Here is a 22176-nt window from a genome sequence, read left to right on the forward strand (position 1 = left end):
AAGAGTTCTGAGCTAGCGGTCAATAAGGCTCAGATTTTTGGTACTATGTTTGACTTTCCCGTTTCACAATTCTCCCACACTCAGTTAGTTACCAAGTACTTCCCCTCGGATCTACCTTAGAAATATTTCAAATATCAATCCCTTCTTTTATATTTTTGCTGCTGCTGCATTGGTTCATACCTGTGTTACTCAAGCCCTGATTAGTACAGTAAGATGGCTTTGCTTTCTCCCACCCAACAACTAATCAGACCCAACACTGATTAACTTCTGAGATCGGCAAGATTGGGTGCATTCAGGGTGGTATGGCTGGAGACAACAGCTTTGCTTCCTAACTGATTTCTGTATTTAATTTCTTTTTCCTCTTAAATATAATCTTCCATCCTGCTACCTGATAAACCTTCCTGTAGGATGATGATGTCTTATAGAATAAAACCTAAATTTCTTGGCAAGGCCACTTGATCCCAAACTATCTTATCAACTTTATTGATTACCATACCCCTCCTCCAAGCATCCTAATTTCACCACACAAACTATTTGCCATCCCTCTAACACCTTACACTTATTGTGGCTCCTGTGTCTTTGCTTTTATCATTCCTACTAGTTGTAATAGGCTGTCCTTCTCTCTACCTATTTCAAGGAATGCCCAGATCATATAATATTTTTCCATCAAGATTTTCTAAATCTCACAACAATTTTCTCTTTTGTGTTTCAACAGTATTTTTATTTTTATGCCTTAATTATAGTGCTTATAAATTGTGTTGTATGAATATGTGTTTAGATGCATTATCAGACACATCATCTCTATAAGATGGGGACTAGAGAACCTAAGAAGTTCTCAATAATTTTGCCAGAGATACAGAAATACAACTATCAAAGTACAAGTATTATACAAAGTGCTTGAACAAACTCAGAAGAGTGTCAAAGAAGAAATTATTCATTTCAATTGGGATGGGGGTAGTTAGACAGGCTTTAGAGAGGAGAAGGGAAGGTGGCATTGCTAGGTCTAGACAGTAAGTCCCTTGATGGTGACAGTATGCCTTCCCCCTCCTCAGATGCTAGTAAAATGTTTTGCACATAGTTAAAAAAATTAGATGAATTTTAGATGGAGAACTATGTTGATTTATAAAACAAATGCAGTCAAGAAAAAGTAAAAGCCAATGTGGAAGGAATTTCCTAATCCAAAGCTGTTATCAGGAAGATCAGTGTATCTCACAAAGTGATGAGAAAATTAACACAGGCACGAGGAGCTAAAAAGCTTTCAAAGTAAACTGGTTTATTCTCTGCTAAAAACCTTTCCAATAAAATCTGTTCTATTACCTATATCAAGTAATTTTAATATGCATATTTGCTCTTGCTACATTTAGATTACGTAAAATTCCAATGAAGTATCTAGAATTGGTAGAAATAAAGGTGAAGCAAATTATTAGCCTGTGTACTATTATAATTTTCATTCGAAAGACAAAAGGCACACTAAAAATGTCTATTAGAAGCAGTATGAAGTAAACGGTTAGGAGCACAGTTTCTAAAGCCAATCTGCCTACGTTTGAATCTGGGCTCTAGCACTTTCTAATTAGTTTGACTTTGCCCAAGCTGCTTAACCTGTCTGTCCTACAGTCTCTTATCTGCAAATTGTGCTAACAGTAGTATCTATTTTATTAAGGGAGCTAGTAATGATTAAGTTATGGCACAAAATGAGGTTAGAACAGTGTCTGACATACAGTAAGAGAATAAAAGTTATCTATCATTATTATTAATATTACTAACAATACTGGCAATAGATAATGAGTATGTTTTGGTTTTAAGTGTATCATAAAACAGAAGTTTAAGCAGTAATGGCCAACATGCCCTAGAGATGAGAAAGATTTCATTAAATTTGTCCTCCAAAGTTATTAAGCCCACAATGGTTAAATGCTCTGTCCTCTCACTGGGTTGAAGAAAGCAAATAAGCCAGTAAGAGATATCTGTGATAGAGTAAGCTGTGGGTGAGGAACCAGTAAAAAGCTAGACCTGCTCTAATGTATAAAAGCTGGAAGCTGAGAAGTACTAAAACAAGGTTTTCAAAGTTGCTGCAGACAGTGATATTTTCATGCTATCTGGATGATACCTGAGATCCAACCCTACTCCTCTAGCTCCTTCTCATAAAACAAGGATAAGAAGAACAATGCTCAACCAAAATGCCAAAAGGAATGATTAACATCATATGTACTCTAAGCCATGTTTAGAGTGGAAAAATGCCCAGCCTGTAGAAGTATCTTATTTAGAAACAAAAATAAGCCCTTTCTTAAGTGCTTGTTGTATGGATTTATTAATTTCCTCAAAATACATGGAAGAGCTTAGAGAAAATTAAAATAGGTTTTTTTTTTGCTAGAGTATTGCTCTGTCACCCAGGCTGAAGTGCAGTGGCGTGATCTTGGCTCACTGCAACCTCCACCTCCTGGGTTCAAGTGATTCTCCTGCCTCAGCCTTCTGAGTAGCTGGGATTACTGGCACCTGCCACCATGGCCAAGTAATTTTTGTATTTTTAGTAGAAACGGGTTTCACCATGTTGGCCAGGTTGGTCTCGAACTCCTGACCTCAGGTGATCTGCCCACCTCGGCCTCCCAAAGTGCTGGGATTACAGATGTGAGCTACCGTGCTTGGCCGCTTGTCTGTAAATTAATCAGGGTATGGTACAATAGTAGTAGCAAACACAAGGAAGTCAGACAAGAACTTTGAGGTCACCGTAGAAACATAAGCAACAGAGATCGAAGGAACAATAGATCGGGAGAAAAGTAACAAAGAAAGTTAAGGGACAAAGGAGGATATAGTCTTCAAGGTAGATTAAGAACAGAAAAGTTTCTAAATGCCAGACTTTTCCTTGAGGCATTATACTGATCCATTGAAGACTAAGCAGGTTTTTATTTCTCCATATTCTGAAGCTTATAACTGCACTTTGATTACTTATTCCCTCTGAAAAGAAACTTCTTATAGCCTACAGGACATCTGTGGCATCAAATCCAAGTCTTAATATTTAAATATATTTTTTTCTATTTTATTCCTTTGTCTTTCCAATACATAACTTTTCAGCAGGGTTAATGTTTGTGTTATCCTAGTGGATCTCCTGGCCTCTACCATCTGAACCAAGAATTAACTGCCTAATAGGGACAGTTGGAGCTCTTTTCCTGCACAATAACCAAAGCATACCAAGACGCGATCAACTTCTTATGGGATCAGTTACACTTAAAAGAAAAAAAAAGTGGAATAATAGATAAGAAATATAATAAAATATTGATAGGGTTGATGCTCTTATGGGTACATGAGGGTTTCACTGTATTAGTCTCTGCTTTTACCTGTATTTTGTAATTTACATTAATAAAAAGCTTTTTAAAACTGAAAAAATACAGTAAAAACATCAAAATAATTATATTTTTATGATAAAAAAGCCACTTAATCACTTCCAAGCATTTTATCACTATTAGAAGGGAATATAATCTAATTGCTAAAATTGTCATATATTTCAGTTATCTCATCATCCTCAGAAAGCAAATTCAGCAAGTAAGTAGATGCTAGTGATGCATCTGTAACAACAAAGAGTAAGTATTTGGATAAAGAAGAGCCTCACTAACAGACAAACTGTTTATAACTTAAAGCCATGATAAGTTTCAGAATGTTTCAGCCATGAGGGGTAGATGCATTTATATGTTGCAGCTGTAACTCATATATAATACATGTATAAGCCTCAAAAGTCCTGAGGCCATTTTAAGTTTCAGCTTTACACAGATTTATAGTTCCTTCTCAAGTATATAGGAATATAGTTTATACGAAACATGGAAATATCGGGAACTTTACATAAACTATTTCTAGTTCTTGTTAATTTTAAAATCATAATGTGATAAACACACTCCATACTTTATATGTATTGTTACAATTCTTAAAATTATCCATAAATATTCAAAGTGCTTACTTTTATGCTATATATTTCTTATACTATGACTTCAGAGATTTCATAAAAGGATAATAAAGAATTCATCTACCCTATAAAATGCTTTTTTAAATAGCTGGACGTCGGGCCGGGTGCAGTGGCTCACGCCTGTAATCCTAGCACTTTGGGAGGCTGAGGCAGGTAGATCACCTGAGGTCAGGAGTTCGAGACCAGCTTGGCCAAAACAGTGAAACCCCATCTCTACTAAAAATACAAAAATTAGCCAGGTGTGGTGGCGGGTGTCTGTAATCCCAGCTACTTGGGAGACTGAGGCAGGAAAATTGCTTGAACCCAGGAGGTGGAGGTCGCAGTGAGCCAAGATCACACCACTGTACTCCAGCCTGGGCAACAGAACCAGACTCCATCTCAAAATAAACAAACAAAAAAGTACCTAGGCCTGGTGGTTCATGCCTGTAATCCTGGCACTTTGGGAAGCCGAGGAGGGCAGATCATATAAGGTCAGGTGTTTGAGACCAGCCTGACCAACATGGTGAAACCCTGTCTCTACTAAAAATACAAAAATTAGCTGGGCATGGTGGCCCACGCCTGTAATCCCAGCTACTTAGGAGGCTGAAGCAGGAGAATCACTTGAATCCAGGAGGCAGAGGTTGCAGTGAGCTGAGATCGCTGCCACTGCACTCCAGCCTGGGTGACAGAGCAAGACTCTGTCTCAATAAAATAAAACGAGATCAATGTTTTAAATAAAATAAGATTCTGATCTGAGTTCTAGGCATACTCATTGTAAAGCAGATTCACAATTCCACATTTCCTTGATAAGACTGACAGATGTATACAGCAACAAGTGACGAACATTTGCAGTAATACTACTCCTCAGCTGTTAACCAAGATTTACTTCAGGCATTGAAAAGAGCAGATTACTTGGAGAATGTAGGTACTAGAAAGAATGAACTTTACTAAGTGATTCCTTATTTGAAGCTGGAATAAAAACTCTCTCCATGTTTTCCTGCATGACTTATGCCAGACCAATGATGTATATATAAAACAATAAGCATGTTTCCACTTCCATCTCTAAATATAGAAAAAGAATCGTGGTCACATGATCTAAAGAGACAGAAACAACCTTCTAACTAAAAGAAAATTAGAAAGTAAAATAACCACTCACTTTTTAGAGATGTTTTCCTAACCAGCTTATATCAAACCCACAACAGTCTATTATATCATTCTGTCTTTAACAGTGTCTTTCATGAACTAAGGTGAACAGTGATACAACCATTTGAGAGATGAAAAATACATATATATAGGTTGAGCTATGAAAATATGAAATCTAAACGCTCCAAAATCTAAAACTTTTTGCGTGCTGACATGATACTGTAAGTGGAAAATTCCACACCTGATCTCATGTACACAAACTTTGTTTCGCGTACAAAATTAATGAAAATACTGTATAAAATTACCTCCAGGCTGTGTGTTTAAGATGTATATGAAATATAAGTGAATTTTTTGTTTAGAGTTGGGTTCCATTCCCAGGATATCTCATTATATATATATATGTAAATATTCCAAAATCTGAAAAAATGTAAAATCTGAAATACTTCTAGTTCCAAGCATTTTGGATAAGGGATACTCAACCCGTATAATCAAATGACTTGCAGGTGACATAGCTAATTATTAGATCTTGGAGGGAAAAATCCGTCTTTTCAAATTTCCAGCTTAGTGCTATAACCGTTCAGATACATCACAAATTTAAGTCTAGTGGGGTGCTACAAATTATGCATCATCTCATTAATGATAATGTTTATTAATCTCAAGATCTTTGAAATAAAAATAATAGCTACCTTTTTCAGATACGGTGCTAGTAGGCACTATATATATATTATCTTGAATCCTCACAATAGCTCAGCGAAATATCCACTATACTCCTCATTTATAGATTAGGAAAATAAGATTTAGAAAGATTAAGTGACTTGCCCAATCACTTAGCCAGAAAGTATTGAAACCAGCTTTCAAATCCAAGTTTATCAAAGCCAGTGTTCTGATTAACCAAAAGATTCTTCCTCACATGTGCAAATAATAATCATATACTACATACAGTGGCATGAGACTTATGGAATATCATGAAAACTTTACTTTTTTCCCTTTCTAATTTCATTTCCTTCCTTTCTTTTTCTTTTCTTTGTTTTTCCTAGAAGATGTGGTAGAGGGGGAAGGAGCACTGAATTCATGAAAACGAGTTCCTTGGAGGATTGATAAAGGAAGATGATAGTATTTCTACTCTGTCAGGGTAATTCAAAAGCATATTTTTAAATTTGTTACTACTTCTTGAACTTTACTATGTGCCAGAACTAGGTGGTTTATATACATAGCTCATGTAAAACTTCTTATCATGAGATGCTAAAGAGCTTCCACTTAAAGGAATTCAAATTCTTGCTGATTTTAATGATGACCACTTTTGTTCATTGCTAATCTTCCTGTCCTTCATTTTCTTCAGCCCTTCACACTACTGCACCCTAATCTTTAAAAAGCAAAAAAATAAACAATAACAAAAGTACTGACTTCATATGACTGCTAAAGGAAAAGTGATGATATTGAATTTGATCTATCATCTTAATATTACTAATTTATATTACCTATTTAAAATGTTACAGTAGCTCCCTCTAGTTTACAAAGCACTTCAGAATACATTAGCTAACTCAATCCTCAAAAACGCCTGTGAGATAGATTTTATATATCCCATGGAGCTAAGGCTAAGAGGAAATTGAGCAACTTTCTCATTTAGTTGAGTGGCAGACCTATGTCTAAACCCAAGACTTCTCACTCTGCATTAAGAGCTTTTCTTTATCCTATTTTAGTCACAGGTAGGCTCGACTAACCCAGGAATGTGCTATATCAATGTACTTGAAAAACAGAAACACCTAACACCTAGATCTTAGTTTCTAACACCATCCTCTACCATTTTCCATAACCAGGACTCCTTGAAGAAATCACCGATTATATAATTGGAGCAGGGAAAATACAAGATTAACTTGGAGTATCTAATAATACTAGAAAGTAAGGGAGTACTCAAAAAACAAAAGGATAGGGGAGTGTCAAAGGAAGACAGGACTTTGGGTCTTTGGTCTTTGGGCTTCCAATGGCCAAAGCTGGAACAATTTGAGCAACAAAATGAATAACGCATATAAAATAAATATCCATGAGTGCATATTGATATAAATAACTGAATAAATAAGTATGTGAATAAATGGGGAAGAAGACCCAAATCCCCCTTACATAAGAATAATGGACATATATGTCCCCCTTCCAGGAGATGGAATTTATTTTCCCTTCCCCCTTGAGTGTAGACTAAACTTAGTAACTTGCTTCCAAGGAGTGGAGTACGGAAAGTAAATTTAAAATAGAGTAACCAGGCAAACACTATCTTCGCCAGGTGACCAAGGTTAACATCATTAGTGATAAGTCACCTTGACAGCATATTCCCTTGATGTGATGTGATGAAAATAGAAGCTTACCTCTGGTCTTTCTCTCAGAATCCCATAACCCCAGCCTAATATGAGAAAAACACCAGACAAATTCCATTTGAAGGATATTCTACAGAATATCTAACCAGCACTCTTCAAAACTGCCAAGGTCATGAAAAACAACGTAAGTCTGAGAAACTATCATAGGTAAGAGGAATCTGAAACAATGACAGCTAAAGGTACTGTGGTGTCCCGGATTTGATCTTGAAGCAGAAAAGGGATACCAGTAGAAAAAGTACTGAAATATGAATGAAGTGTGGAGTTTCTTTTTTCTTTTTAACACTTTGTTGAATTATGACTAACAGGTAAAAAGCTGTATATATTTAATGTATACAACTTGATGAGTTTGTAGATAAGTATACACCCATTAAACCATCACCACTCTCAAGGCCCTGACATATACACTACCTCCCAAAGTTTCCTCCCACCCCCTTTATTATTATTATTATTAACTTTGTGTGTATGTGTAACAAGAACACTCAAGACCAATCCCTGCCCATCCCCACCACCAAGCCCCTGATAATCACCATTCCAGTCTTGGCTTCTCTGAGTTTCACTATTTTTTTTGAGACAGGGTCTCATTCTGTCACCCAGGCTGGAGTGCAGTGACACCAACATGGCTCAATGAAGCCTTAAGCTCCTGGACTCAAGCAACCTTCCCGCCTCAGCCTCCCAAGTAGCTGGGACTACAGGCATGTGCCAGCACACCCAGCTAATTTTTTAAATTTTTTGGTAGAGACAAGGACTGGCTATGTTGTCCAGGCTAGTGTTGAACTCCTGGCCTCAAGCAATCCTCCCATCTCAGCCTACCAAAGCGCTCATATTATAGGTGTGAGCCACCATGCTAGGCAGAGTTTCACTATTTTAGATTCCATATATAAATGAAATCATACAGTAGAGTTTCATTAATAGTAAAGTAACAATGTGGGTTGATATGGTTTGACTCTGTGTCCCCCAACCAAATCTCATGTCAAATTGTAATTCCCAGTGTTGAAGGATGAAGGAGGGGCCTGGTGGAAGGTGACTGGATCATGGGGGTGGATTTCCCCCTTGCTGTTCTTGTGATAGTGAATGAGTTCTCATGAGACCTTGTTGTTTAAAAGTGTGTGGTACTTCTCCCCGCCCTCTGGCTCCACCATGGTAAGATGTGCTTGCTTCACCTTTGCCTTCCACCATAATCCTAAGTTTCCTGAGGCCTCCCAGCCATGCTTCCTGTATAGCGTGCAGAACTGTAAGTCAATGAAATGTCTTTTCTTCATAAACTACCCAGTCTCAGGTAGATCTTTAGAGCAGTGTGAGAACAGACTATTACATCGGTTCATTAGTAGCAATAAATCTATGTACCATAGGAATATAAGATGTTAATAAAAGGGGAAACTGGATGCAGGGTGTACAGGAACTCTGTATTCCATCTGCAACTTTCCTGTAAATTTAAAATTATTCTAAAATTAAAAATATTTTTTAAAAAAGAAATCAATACACTTAAAAATAAACAGACAAAGTGGGGCATTTGAGGGGGCTGGAGTAACATTAACAGCAAGAGAGAGAGAGAATCCCACCCTCCAAAATATCTAACACAACTGAGAGTGTTCTGCTAAACTAGAAATAATAGTAATTTCAAAGCTTTTAACAAGAGCCGTTCGCAGATATACTACTAGTAAAACCTCAGAATCATTTGCTTGTTATATTGTTCCTCCTATAATTCTACCAAAAACAAAACAAACCAAAAAATCCCCATAATCCTTTGAAAGTTATTAAGTCATCATAACCATTAGTAAAATATAAATGTATCTGCCATGCATGTCTAATAAACATGTAGAATCTAATGCATAATTCATATAACACTTGCCTCTGGAGTTCCTAGTGATTTCACAGCATTCAGATCAGATCCTGAAGAGAAAGTATTTTTTGCCCCACGGACAATGAGGCCTTTCCCCTCTGTCCAATTTTCCAATTCAATTACTTTTTCCAGAAGTTGTAGCATCATAACACCTGCCAGAGATGGAAGTGGGAAATCACAAATATATGAAGGTGACTGGAAAAACAGAAATAATTTATAAATCACAAGGTGTCAAGCATACTCTTAGGTCCTATATTTTATAAATATTTACTGAGTGTCTATCAAATGCCTACTGCACTGGCACTATGGAGTATACAGAAGAGGTACACATGGCAGGCCCTGCATTGTAAATGTAAATTTATTATGTGTCTATCTCTCCATTTATCTTAAGAAATCACACAAATATATGATTATGTAGAAGAATAAGAATATACTATGCTGTCCTAAGAATAAGAAAACGATATGGTAATAAGAAAAAATTATTTCTTAGGGTAAAGATAAGACATAGACCTGACTTCTCAGCAATACATGTCTCAGTCAATAAAGCTTTATGGGTATAACATGACTATGAGATCTTATGATATATTGGACATATGGTATACAGAACAAAACACAATTCCTATACTACTGACATCAGAATTAGTATAATAGGATGTTAATTGAGGAAATGAGTAATAAATACCGTCTTGTTCCATGGTTAACAAACTGTCCTCTGAGGGGCTTGAGGCATACGATGGAAGTTCTTCACAGGCCTACCAACCATTGCTTCTATGATTTATAGATTGTTACCTTGATATTACTCCAAAATTCTATTGGAGCTTCTTTATAATAGACAAATTTAACACAGAAACAGCTGGGACTGGCATTTTAAGATCTAATCAATAACTTTTAGATATGCTTATCTTTGGTGATCTTCTAAGTTCATGAAGTTCATGGTTTTCAACATGACTAGTTTTAATTTCCTCTGCCTAGGCAATGCTTTAGAAGCCAATGTATAAAGATCATAACAGCGGGTTAAAACTGGCAAAAAATTTGTACCACAAGGTTCCAAAAGATGGCCCCATTAAATTATGTACACTTCTTTGGAATATAAATCCCACAATGTCAAGAACTATTATTTTCTTTGCCATTTTCTGAAGTAGCCAGGAGTGAGGTGGCTCCACAGTAAATGTTATATTAATGATACTAACTCACAAATGACTAATGCAGCTATCCTTTCTTATGGCTAATTATGACCTACAGTCATGCACCAACAATGTATCACATATACCATGGTGGTCCCAAGATTAAAATAGAGCTAAAAAATTTCTATCACCTAGTAACCATCATAGCCATTGTAATGTAGTACAATGCATTATTCACATGTTTGTATTACAGTTGCCTGTAGTATTCAGGAAGTAACACACTGAATAGGTTTGTAGCCTAGGAGCAGCAAGCTGTATCATATGGTATAGGTGTGTAATAGGTTATACTATCTAGGTGTAAGTACACCCTACAATGTTCACACAATGACAGTCACCTAACATATTTCTTAGAATACATCCCCATCACAAAGCAACAAATGACTGCACTTAAAACTGTAACCCTTTCCAAGGATGTCCTAGATGCTTTAGAAATATCGTTCTTTTGCTTTCAAGTGATTTATAGTCTAGTAAGGGAAAGAAGAAACCCATACTTTTAGTATAAGAATAAATCTGTATAGGTTAATATGGGCCTTTAATCACTCATAATATTTAAGGTTCTAAAAAACAGGCCGGGCGCAGTGGCTCACGCCTGTAATCCCAGCACTTTGGGAGGCCGAGGCGGGCAGATCACGAAGTCAGGAGATCGAGACCATCCTGGCCAACACGGTGAAACCCCTTCTCTACTAAAAACATAAAAAAACTAGCCGGGCGTGGTGGCAGGCGCCTGTAGTCCCAGCTAGTCCGGAGGCTGAGGCAGGAGAATGGCGTGAACCCGGGAGGCAGAGCTTGCAGTGAGCTGAGATAGCGCCACTGCACTCCAGCCTAGGCGACAGAGTGAGACTCCATCTCAAAAAAAGTAAAATAAATAAAATAAAAATAAATAAATAAAAAAAACAATGTTGGCCTTTGTTTTAAAACCTTTCCTATGGTGCTGATTTTTTTTTAAACCTTTCCTATGATGCTGAAATGCTGGCCACGAGAATAAGAAAAATCCATACCAGTAGTTACTGTTAAACTAATCTTTTCAACTTTGCAAAGTAAACCTCAAAAGATGGAAGAGACCTTAAAGAGTATCTAACTGAATGATTTTTAAACAAGGGCCTTGAGTGCTCATTCATCCTCTCCCAATCCAACTCCACCAAATACCATTACCCAAATCAAAGCATTAGTTTTATATATTATGCATCAAAATAATATTTGTTTCTAATGAATAAAAAATTATTTGTAACTTTTCAGAAATAAATCATCACTATTGATCCAATTTAACCTTCTAGAGAAATTTTACCTTTCAATTTCTATTTTTCCTGGACTAATATTAAATTGGTTTTTATTCCCTAAACCAACTGAACATATAGAACTACAAAGTCTAATAAGGTAGTCACTAGTCACCTGTGTGTACTGAGCACTTGATACGTGGCTAGTCCAAATTGAGATGTGTCATAAGTATAAAATAAATACCAGATTTCAGAGACTTAGTATGAAAATAAAAAGAAAAATACCTCACAATTGTTTATATTAGTGACATATTGAAAAAAATATTTTGGATATACTGAGTTATAAGTGAATTGTTAAACTTAATTTTACCTTTTTTAAATTTTTTTAAACTATGGTTACTAGAATATTTAAAATTGCACATGTGGCTCACCTTTGTTTCTTACATTATGTTTTCATTGGTCAGCACTGGTATAGAGAAATCTCTCTGAATTCTGGTAAGTGGAGAGAAAAGTCATCTTGGGTTTAAAGACTCACCACTGGTAATTTACAAAGGGTTTACAGACTATTGAATTATGTCTATAGTACAACTGTATATAAAGTAGATACATGAAAATTTTGTGAGATTTTCTGAGCCTCAAATTTCAAATGCTACTAAAGATTATAATCATGAAGTGCATAACTGAAAAGGAGAGATTACTAAAATCAACTTGAAAATAGGAGTGGTGAGTATTCAACAAGGCTACTCATTAGCTCCTGCATAACACAGTGGTAGCGTAGTTCAAATTTGAGCTTCAGCAAAAATTACAAAGTACCACATGTCCTGCATCTTCAGTTCTCTTAAATATAAAATTCTTATATGCTAAGAGTGTTGACTAGAAAATAGAAGGCATTCACCAGTATCTAAGAGTTAGGGAAGATTCCACAGCTGGACAAGTGCCGTGTTTCTTCTGTAACCATGGAATTAAAAGGTTAAAAACTAACAATGATTTTATTTCAATTCACAGAAAAAAATTAAGCTAAATAATTCTTTTCATTAACAGGCTTTTCTCTTTAGTTTCAGGAACTCTTTGAAACCTCTTTCTCCTTGTTTCCTAGTAGCATTAGCTGAAAACAAATGAAGTTATTAAACAGTTAATGAATTTCAGTGGAAAATATAATCAAGATTAATTTAGATCTCCTTTTTATCAATATCTGTATTAATGAGTTTTCTGAAAACATTCAAATATCCATAATCATTAAAAGTTACTTAAAGTGTTTCTAGTTCATATTACAGAGTTGTTGTTTTTGTTATTTTTCTCATGTTCTACCAAGAGTACGAGGACTTTAAAACATTCTGTCACCACAGCAAGGATAAAAAAACTTGTGATAACAGTTTAGATTTAGTGTCATTCTTTAGGAATAAAAAGATCCCTAATACCTGAGAAGGCATTCATTTTACTTGGATTGTTCAGAGTAAGAATGCCAATGCCATTGTCTTCCTTCTGAAGGTCAATGGATCCACCAGGAAACTGCTGAAGTGTTTTTTTCACTTCTTCCTCATAAAATCCATGGGATGTACTATAAAGTGACAATCCTGTTTGATGTAGCAATTTTGTCCTTCCAGACAGAGAGGCTGTCTTCAAAAGACTTTTCGCCATTTCTGGAAAACAGAAATAAGTATGCGGTAGTACAGATGAATAGGCACTCACTTTTCTGATATTATGTGTTAATAGGCTGTAGTAATGGACCCTTCTGTTGAGTTGGGAATACTTCCCCATTTCTTTTTCTTTTTGTTTTGGGACAATTGCACCCTGTTGCCCAGGCTGGAGTACAGTGAAGCTCTCAGCTCACTGAAACCTCTGCCTCCCAGCTTCAAACGATTCTCCTATCTCAGCTTCCCAATTACCTGAGACTACAGGCACCCATGACCACGCCTGGCTAATTTTTATATTTTTAGTAGAGGCAGGGTTTCACCATGTTAACCAGGCTGGTCTCGAACTCCTGACCTCAAATGATCCACCCACCTCAGCCTCCCAAAGTGCTGGGATTATAGGCATGAGCTGTCCCGTCTGGCCACTTCCCCATTTCTAAAAGCACTCTTTCAGGAAATGATCAGTATGGAATTCCTTTCATTTTTCCCTCCTTCTCAAACCAAATAATTCACAAAGCATATCATTTCAGTATATATCACTAAGAGACAATGGCATAATTACAGTATATTTACTGTGCTCCAATACAATAGGAAAGCTTAGAAAAAATGCTGCTCTGTATTTTGCACCATCTCCTGCCTCTAGGTAGTCTTTTGCATCACATGCTTCTTCATTCTCCAACTCTTAACTTTTTTAAAATCTAAGAATAAATATAGTCCAAGTGTCCCCTTGGAAACAGCCTCTATGCAGAAGTGCTACAAGAGCAATCCCACTCTCTAACAGAAGTTTTATTCTTAGCATTATTCTTACCTTCTGCAAAGCTTTCAGGCAAAAAGCTGGAAAGGGTCCTAAGAAAAATGGGGAGGGAAATAGGAATGTGTGTGTGGTTTTTCTGTTCCCCAAGGTTCTGTCACTTTTCTCCTCTTAATTTTTACCTCCTGAGTAATCTCATCTCTGCCCATAAGCTTTTCTTGCCCTATGTAAACATCCTTGTTGATGTAAGATTATATGCAAAAAAGTATATAAAATATAAGTTACAGTTCAATGAATTTTCACAAGGTGAATACATTCTAGTAAATGGCACCCAAATCAAGAAACAGAACATAACCTGAAGCTCACAAGATCCTCTGTGTCACCTTTCAGTCAAAACCCCTCAAGTAAAAGTAACTTCTTGACTTCTAATACATGAGATTACTTTTGAACTTTATATAAATACTATATATTGTGTGTCTGGTTTCAATTTTATTAGCATCCATTAGTGTTACGTGTAATCAGAGTCTAAATAGTCCATTATTCTCATGGCTGTATTCTATTTGTGAACCCAAAATATCTGAGACAGGTCTCAACCAATTCAGAATATTTATTTTGCCGAGGTTAGGAATGCACTCAAGACACAGACTCAGGAGGTTCTGACCACATGTGCCCAAGGTGGTCGGGGTATGACTTCGCTTTTACACATTTTGGGGAGACATAGGACATCAATCAATATGTGTAAGATATTCACTGGTCTGACTGAGGTAAGGCAGGACAACTCTAAACTTCTGTGGGGGAGGGTGGTGGGGAGGCAGGAGGCGGATGTAGGGGAGTTCTTCCGGGTCACAGGTAGATAATAGACAAAGGTTGCATTCTTTTGAGTACCTCATCAGCCTTCTACTGAATACACAATTTAGTCTGGCTCAGTGAATCTGCATTTTTACATAAACAATAGGGCAGAGGAAGTAATCAGATGTGCATTTGTCTGAAGTTAGCAGAGGGATGACTTGCTTTTTGGGGGCAGGGGAGGGGTGTTTGAGACAGTCTCTCCTTTGTTGCCCAGGCTGTAATGCAGTGGCACTATCTCCACTCACTGAAACCTCAGCCTCCCAGGTTGAAGTGATTCTCGTGCCTAAGCCTCCCGAGTAGCTGGGACTATAGGTATATGCCAACATGCCCAGCTAATTTTTCTATTTTTAGTAGAGACAGAGTTTCGCCATTTTGGACAGGCTGATCTCAAGTTCCTGGCCTCAAGTGATCCACCCACCTTGGCTTCCCAAAGTGCTGGGATTACAGGTGTGAGCCACCACGCCCAGCCCAGAGGGATGGCTTTCTGTCCAGCACCTATGAACATAAGCTATAGGTTTAAATGTCAGAGTGAAATTCAACAGAAGTTAGTTTTAGGGTAAAGATCTTAAGGATCACAAGGAATTTCCTTATGGACAAACTGGGAAGGAGGTATGTAGCTCTTTTATCTTTTCAGCCATCTTATTTAGGAATAATATAGGAGTTAGGTTTGCCTGATGTAGTTCCCAGCTTGACTTTTCCCTTTTCTTAGTGATTTTGGGGTCTTGAGATCTATTTTCCTTTCACATATTATATAAATATACCACAATTTATCTATTCTAATCTTAATAGACATTTGGATTATTTCTAGCTTTTGGCATGACTATAGAGTAGTTATGAACATTTTAGCATGTGTCTTTTGATCAATACATACCCATGTCTGATGGGTATGTATCTAGGAATGAAATTGTTGGGTTGGTGTGCTGCGGCCCAGTCTACACTGATGATTAAACATTTATTTTGCAAGTTGGTTCTTTAAACTATCAGTAGCTTCAAATTGACCATGATGGGACTACATGACATATCAATCATGCTCTCTTTCTCTTACACACACACACACACACACACACACACACACACACAGTTTACCAGTATACCACCAGTTATAATGTATGCATTTGTTCAACCTTAGAATATACTGTCAGTTTTTTTAAATAGCTATACAAATGTATATTCCCACAGGCAGTGAAAGCTCCAGTTGCTCCACAAGTATCACTTCTTCTTTGTTTTTTCTATTTTAGGCATTCTAGTGGATGGTATCTTAGTGCGGTTTCATTTTGTGTTTCTATAATGTCTAACGAAGATAAATCCCATTTTCTTATGCTTATTGGTCATTTGCATATCATCTTTTGTGAAGTTCCTGTGCAAGCTTTTTGCCCATTATTTCTATTTATTTGCCTTTTTATTAATTTGTTAGAGATCTTTTATTCTTCTGCTCACAACTTTCCTAAAACCTACAAGACATGAATCTCACATTTCTATCTCTAATTCAGACCTTATGCCTGTACTCCTTAGTATTGCCTAACAGAAATGCAATCCCTTACCCCTCATTTCTAGATTTATCATAGGCTTCTCAAAATCATTATTTAATCCTGAACTCATACTTCACGTAAAACCCATTACTCCTTCTTCTTTCCCTGAACTATTCATTGTATCATCAACCCTGTAATCTATGCCAGAAAACCTCTAAATCAACCCAGTCTCCTTCTCTACCACTATTTGGAGGTCCGTATGCAATGGCCCTCCAAAATGGTTTCTTCCTTCTGATCTTTCCCTCTCCTATTACTAATATAGTTCAAACTTCATTACATATAATCTGGATTAATATAACAGTCACCAATTAGTAGCATACTGTTCTTTAGAGTAATGTGGATATGATTATAATCCAATCAGGACATTTCAAATTTAAGGTTTCTCAGTAGCTGTCTACCAAAAGGATCAAGTCCAAACCTTTTTTTAAATTCTTACCTAAATCCTGAATCTCTTCTCTTCTGATATCTCTACACAATCAATACAGAACACCAAATAACCAGAGTCCCACAAATTTACCATGCTATTTTATATTATTGCTTCTCCCCTATATTGTTCTTTCCTCCCTCATTAACCTGGTAAATCCCCAATCATTTTTAAAAACTGAATTTCTATATTTCCACCTAAAAGTGATTCCCCAAGTAAAGATAATCACTCCCTTTATTTATCCCAGCTCAGTATACTGCAATAATGTTCCATTTTAACACATTCCTCAAATCATTTCAATTTTTCATTTGTTTTTCTCAGTTGGAAGGATGCTTCCTGAGAGTATTCTGAGGTACATACTTTGTGTCACTAGTGGCTACAGTACTTAATACATAAAAGGTACTTACTTAATAGTTAATGAGGGAGAATGTAGGCAAGTAAAAAAAATAACTCATCAGGCAGCCAAAAGGAATGCCACAAACTTGTTTTATAGCTTTAAAAATGTATCTAATATGTGAGTTATAAAATGGTATCAGAAACTGACAGAGAACATATAAAAGTTACAATACAATATCTGGTTTCCACTTTAAGTCACATGGCCTTCAAGTGACATTTTTACCAAAGTGTTTCCAATGAATACTTACCTGAACACACAGTGGGATGTAATCCCCTCAAACTCATATATTTCAAAAACTTGAGAACAGTATTTCAAAACTTTACCAACTAAGGTGGCTTATAACTACAATATTGAAGATACCAAGACCTTTCTTAAATCTCCTCAAGGAGACTGAAGTGTAACTCAGATAAATTGTGACCTAATGCATTATATTTTAGAGTTTGACAAAAAAAGTAGCGGGGTGCTTGTTATCTTAAAAAATGGTATCTAAGAATAAAAACTTGATGTTATTTTTCCAAGAAAAAAAAGATGTTCTAACCATCATAAATCTTTTCTAGCCATTTTGAAACAATGTTGTTAACCACAGTCATCCTACTGTGCAATAGACCGCCAGAATTTATTCCTGCTTTTAACTGTCATAACTTTATTCTTTTCCTTAATTTCAAATCTGTTATCGTCTTTCTTTGTATCCTCCCTCCCTCCCATCAAAAAAGTCACCAGTTGCCAGCAGCTATGGTTACTGAATAAAGAATAATGAAAGCACTGGGTGACCTACTTAATGAATTGTGATTAATAAGGTTTGGGTCAATGTGATATACAAAACTAATAAGCAACTAATAAGGAAAGTGGTCGAATGTTACAAGTTGCAAAATATCTAAATATTTAGTATTTTCAATACTTTAATGTCTTCATCTATTGGCAATTCCATACTCCTTTTCCAAAACTCATACAGTATAACTTATGAGACATCCTTCCATCCCATCACCTGTTCTGTCAAATTAGAAAATGATACGGTATTAACTGATTCTATGGTATTAACAGATTTTAAGGTATCTAAGGCCTCCTGAAGAACTAGAAAGCTAGAGGGAACAATGATCAAACATGATTTTGCAACATTCTAGGATATTTTCAGTTAACTCAAGGGACCCTGCAAGATTTTTAAAATAAACTTCAAAATAAAAGAATCTAATTAGAACATGGAAATGTTTAGTGACACAATAAAGGCAGAATGAAAGTTTATATCACAGATGTTCTCACCACCTAATTTAGTGCAATAATAGGTACTTTACCAGTACTACATAAAATTACCGGGCATGTAGAAGAATGAGAGGATACTGTGAAACTAAATAAAATTTTTAAATGCCAAAAATTACTGCCATATACTTAAATAATAGATTAATTTTAAACAAATGATTCATTTGAAATAATGTTCCTGCAAATATTATTTTCATTCACTGAATATTATTCCCCATATTTAACTTATCTCTTTCCCTTATATAGCTCCATTACCCAAAACTGCAGTCTGGTTCAAAGCATTTCCCTGCTTTCCCAAAGGGAAGTAAAAGTTCTGTCTATGGAAAGGAAGTATTTCTGAAATTATTACCATTAGTTATCTACCATTATTAGAAAATGAGCTATCCTGGTCAAATAAACTCTCTCTTTAACTGGAAAGCAAAACTTTCCTGGGCAAGGACAAATTCTGTGGTTGAGAGTTTTCTTGCTCTAAGGCACACAGAACTGTATTTTTAAATATTTTACCCTGAAGGAGAAATAAAGTGATAAGCATAGAAAATTCAAGTCTATGGAAAATGGAAGCGGGGGAAAGTTTTACAAATAAAATGTTACCAATTACAAAGTGTGAAGTGGTTATGAAAAAAACACCAAGGATTTTAGACACTTTCTAAGTTATCACTCAAATGTAAATATCAAGTTGCCTCAAAATCTCTTAGCTAGTGGAAGCAACTTAAACTAAAAATTTCAGACTTTATTGAGAAATGCCAAGCAATGGGGCTTGAAACAAATTGGTTAACCACACTGAGGACTAAGCTCTGATTTTTAAATCTTGCCCAAATTCCCACCTAAGGGGTCTGGGGAGTCATGCCCTACAAACCATAAATTCTCATCAGATGGGTTTTATATAACCCTATATATTGTGACTTACTTTTCAATCTGACTCTGGCATAACATTCTAAGACAAGAAGAAAATATTTAACTCCTAAATACATTTCGTTGCCATACCCTGAAATTGCCCTGCGAAGTTTCTTGTGGGAAAAATCCACATTCTACAGAGCCTCTCCTTCCCGCTTTGTTTTCCTTCCTTTCTTTCCAGATCCAGGAGATAATCAACTAAGAGCCAAGCACCCTTCTAGGTCTGATAAGAAACATTTTACAACCTGCTCTCTCTGAAGTCTGCTGAGAGATTCCTCTGCACAAAAAAACTTGGTCTCCACAATCCTTTATCTTTAACCTGAACATTCCTTTCTATGGATCCCAGGTCTTTAGACAAACTCAACCAAATGTCAACCAGAAAGTTTAAATTTACCTATACCCTGGAAGCACCCCCGCTTTAAGTTGTCCCTCCTTTCTGAACCAAACCAATGTATTTCTTAAATGTATTTGATTGATGTTTCATGCCTTCCTAAAATATGTAAAACCAAGTTGTACCCCAGCCACCTTGGGCACATGTTCTCAGGACCTGAGGGCTGTGTCACAGGCCATGGTCACTCATATTTGGCTCAGAATAAATCTCTTAAAATATTCAGAGTTTGACTGTTCGCATCAACAACACCTATATTATCATGACAGGATGTATTTATGTTTGTAATCTCCATTCATAATCATAACCCTCCCATACTCAACCATTATTCTTTCTGTTTCACCTCCCCTTTCACTACCCTTAGACCAAAGTTCAGTGGTCAAAGTCTGTGAGAAAAATAGGAAAATATACCAAAATATATCATTCAAAATGAATTCTGAAGCTTTCTTTACTTTTTTAAAGGCAAATTTTTAAAAACATAGTAACTGGATTAGCAATTAAGACAAATATTTTCAAACAGGATGGTATTCTTCATTGGATTATTTAAAGTAGGTAAGTAGACATTTAGCTGCATTCTCAGAAATAAAAACATTTATTAGTTTCTTGGCATATGGACCATTAAATTTACATTTATATGTAGACTTTTCTGGCCAAGAAATGGGATCCAAGTGTATAGACATATATGCATATGTTAAGAGCATTTGGTAAGAGGTAGTTCTGTAGCAATTCAATGGCTATTTACTGAATTCCTATTAGTGATCACCCCATTGTTAGCGATTTCAGAGAGAAAGCATCTTTAAAAGTTTTCAGTTTTGTCAGAGAAACAAAATATGCACACATAAAGCAAAAATAACTCAAATATCTAATTGAAAATAGAGCAAAGTATCTCCTTTTATTGAGCTCTACTAGAGAGTTCCATTAAATTTAATGTATAATCTTAACTTCATAAAAGGATATCTTTTTTTTTTCCACCAGTAAACCTTTATCATGTAGTCTAAGGATTTTCTTTAGGTACAAATGAATCCAATAACATTAAATCAGTGCATGGAATTATGATGCTTTATTGCCCTTCTTTCTAATTTTTAAAATTCTAAGCAGAAGCACAACCAAAATCAAGCAACATACCAGCTCTGCTAGGGAGTAAAGTAAATATCAAATGTATATACTCACATACATACATATAAAACCAGAATTATCCTACATATGTGTAACCAGAATTTTTATGGTTATGAAACAGTGCAATACTAGTGTTTCACAGCTATATATTACTTCTATAACAAATGACTTTTGTTCACTGAGTTGAAATTTATGTTACATTGCATTTGGCCAGAAAGAAAAGAAACACAGATGTGATGAATGAAGAAAAATACCAGTTGAGTCACCTAACCAGTACTGAAAAAGTTAAGTTTCAAAATACGGGTACGTTCTATTTCTTAACCTAGATAATGCATCCACAGTTATTTCTTTTGTTGTTGTTCTTTAAATTCATCTTATACATTTTACTCTCTAGGTATGTGTGCTACATTTACTTCTCAGGAAACTTTTTCTTTTTAAATAGAAGAGTATCATTCCAAATATTGACAGATGTCCTGTTCAGGAATTCCTTCCAATCTCCTAAACTGCCAGTTGCAAAACTAGTTTCTTCAGACCTCTACTTTACATATTGCATCAGTAGCCACTAACAATAATTACAGCCTATAGATATCTGAAATTTCTTTGTTGACAAGTCTGGCAGCTAAGCAAAGGTCCTTATTAAAGGTAATGATATTTCTTAAAAAATCATGCACAACCAGAAAACATAACAGAAAGGTACATACGAGATAAGCTGTAGCATTTTAGGGGTGATCAGGACAGGGACTGCATCTTACAGCTCTTAACGCAGAATTTTACATTAAATTTTTGTGGAACTAAATGACACATAATGTGGTTATTACTATATAGGTATTATGGTACCTAGTCATCATTTTCTAAACTAAAGATAATATCTATATTTACAAAATAAGAAAAAAAGAACTATTTCAGGCCAGGTGCGGTGGCTTACGCCTGTAATCCCAGCACTCTAGGAGACCAAAGTGGGCAGATCGCCTGAGGTCAGGAGTTTGAGACCAGCCTGGCCAACATGGCGAAACCCCGTCTCTACTAAAAATACAAAAATCAGCCAGGTGTAGTGGCACACACCTCTAATCCTAGTTACTCAGGAGGCTGAGGCAGGAGAATAACTTGAACCCAGGAAACGGAAATTGCAGTGAGCCAAGATCACATCACTGCACTCCAGCCATGGTGACAGAGCGAGAGACTCTGTCTCAAAAAAAAAAAAAAAAAAAAAAAAGAAAGAAAGAAAGAAAAAGAAAAAAGAACTATTTCACTGTTGGGGTTTTTAAAAA

General features: G+C 36.0%; 1 protein-coding gene across 3 annotated transcripts in view; it reads right to left on the bottom strand.

Annotated features, from left to right (window-relative positions):
* Positions 1-22176, bottom strand: part of ECHDC1 (ethylmalonyl-CoA decarboxylase 1) — a 54724-nt gene that overhangs the window by 28872 nt on the left and 3676 nt on the right. For all 3 annotated transcript variants that reach the window (XM_008952965.5, XM_003827631.4, XM_008952968.3), the window contains exons 2-3: positions 13094-13315; positions 9287-9429 (exon numbers count right to left, since the gene is read on the bottom strand). In XM_008952965.5, the coding sequence (XP_008951213.1) occupies positions 9287-9429; positions 13094-13313 (363 nt within the window). In that variant the 5' untranslated portion in view covers positions 13314-13315. The remainder of the gene's footprint in view (positions 1-9286; positions 9430-13093; positions 13316-22176) is intronic.

This window comes from Pan paniscus, chromosome 5, assembly GCF_029289425.2.
Source record: "Pan paniscus chromosome 5, NHGRI_mPanPan1-v2.0_pri, whole genome shotgun sequence".
Taxonomy (NCBI): Eukaryota; Metazoa; Chordata; class Mammalia; order Primates; family Hominidae; genus Pan; species Pan paniscus.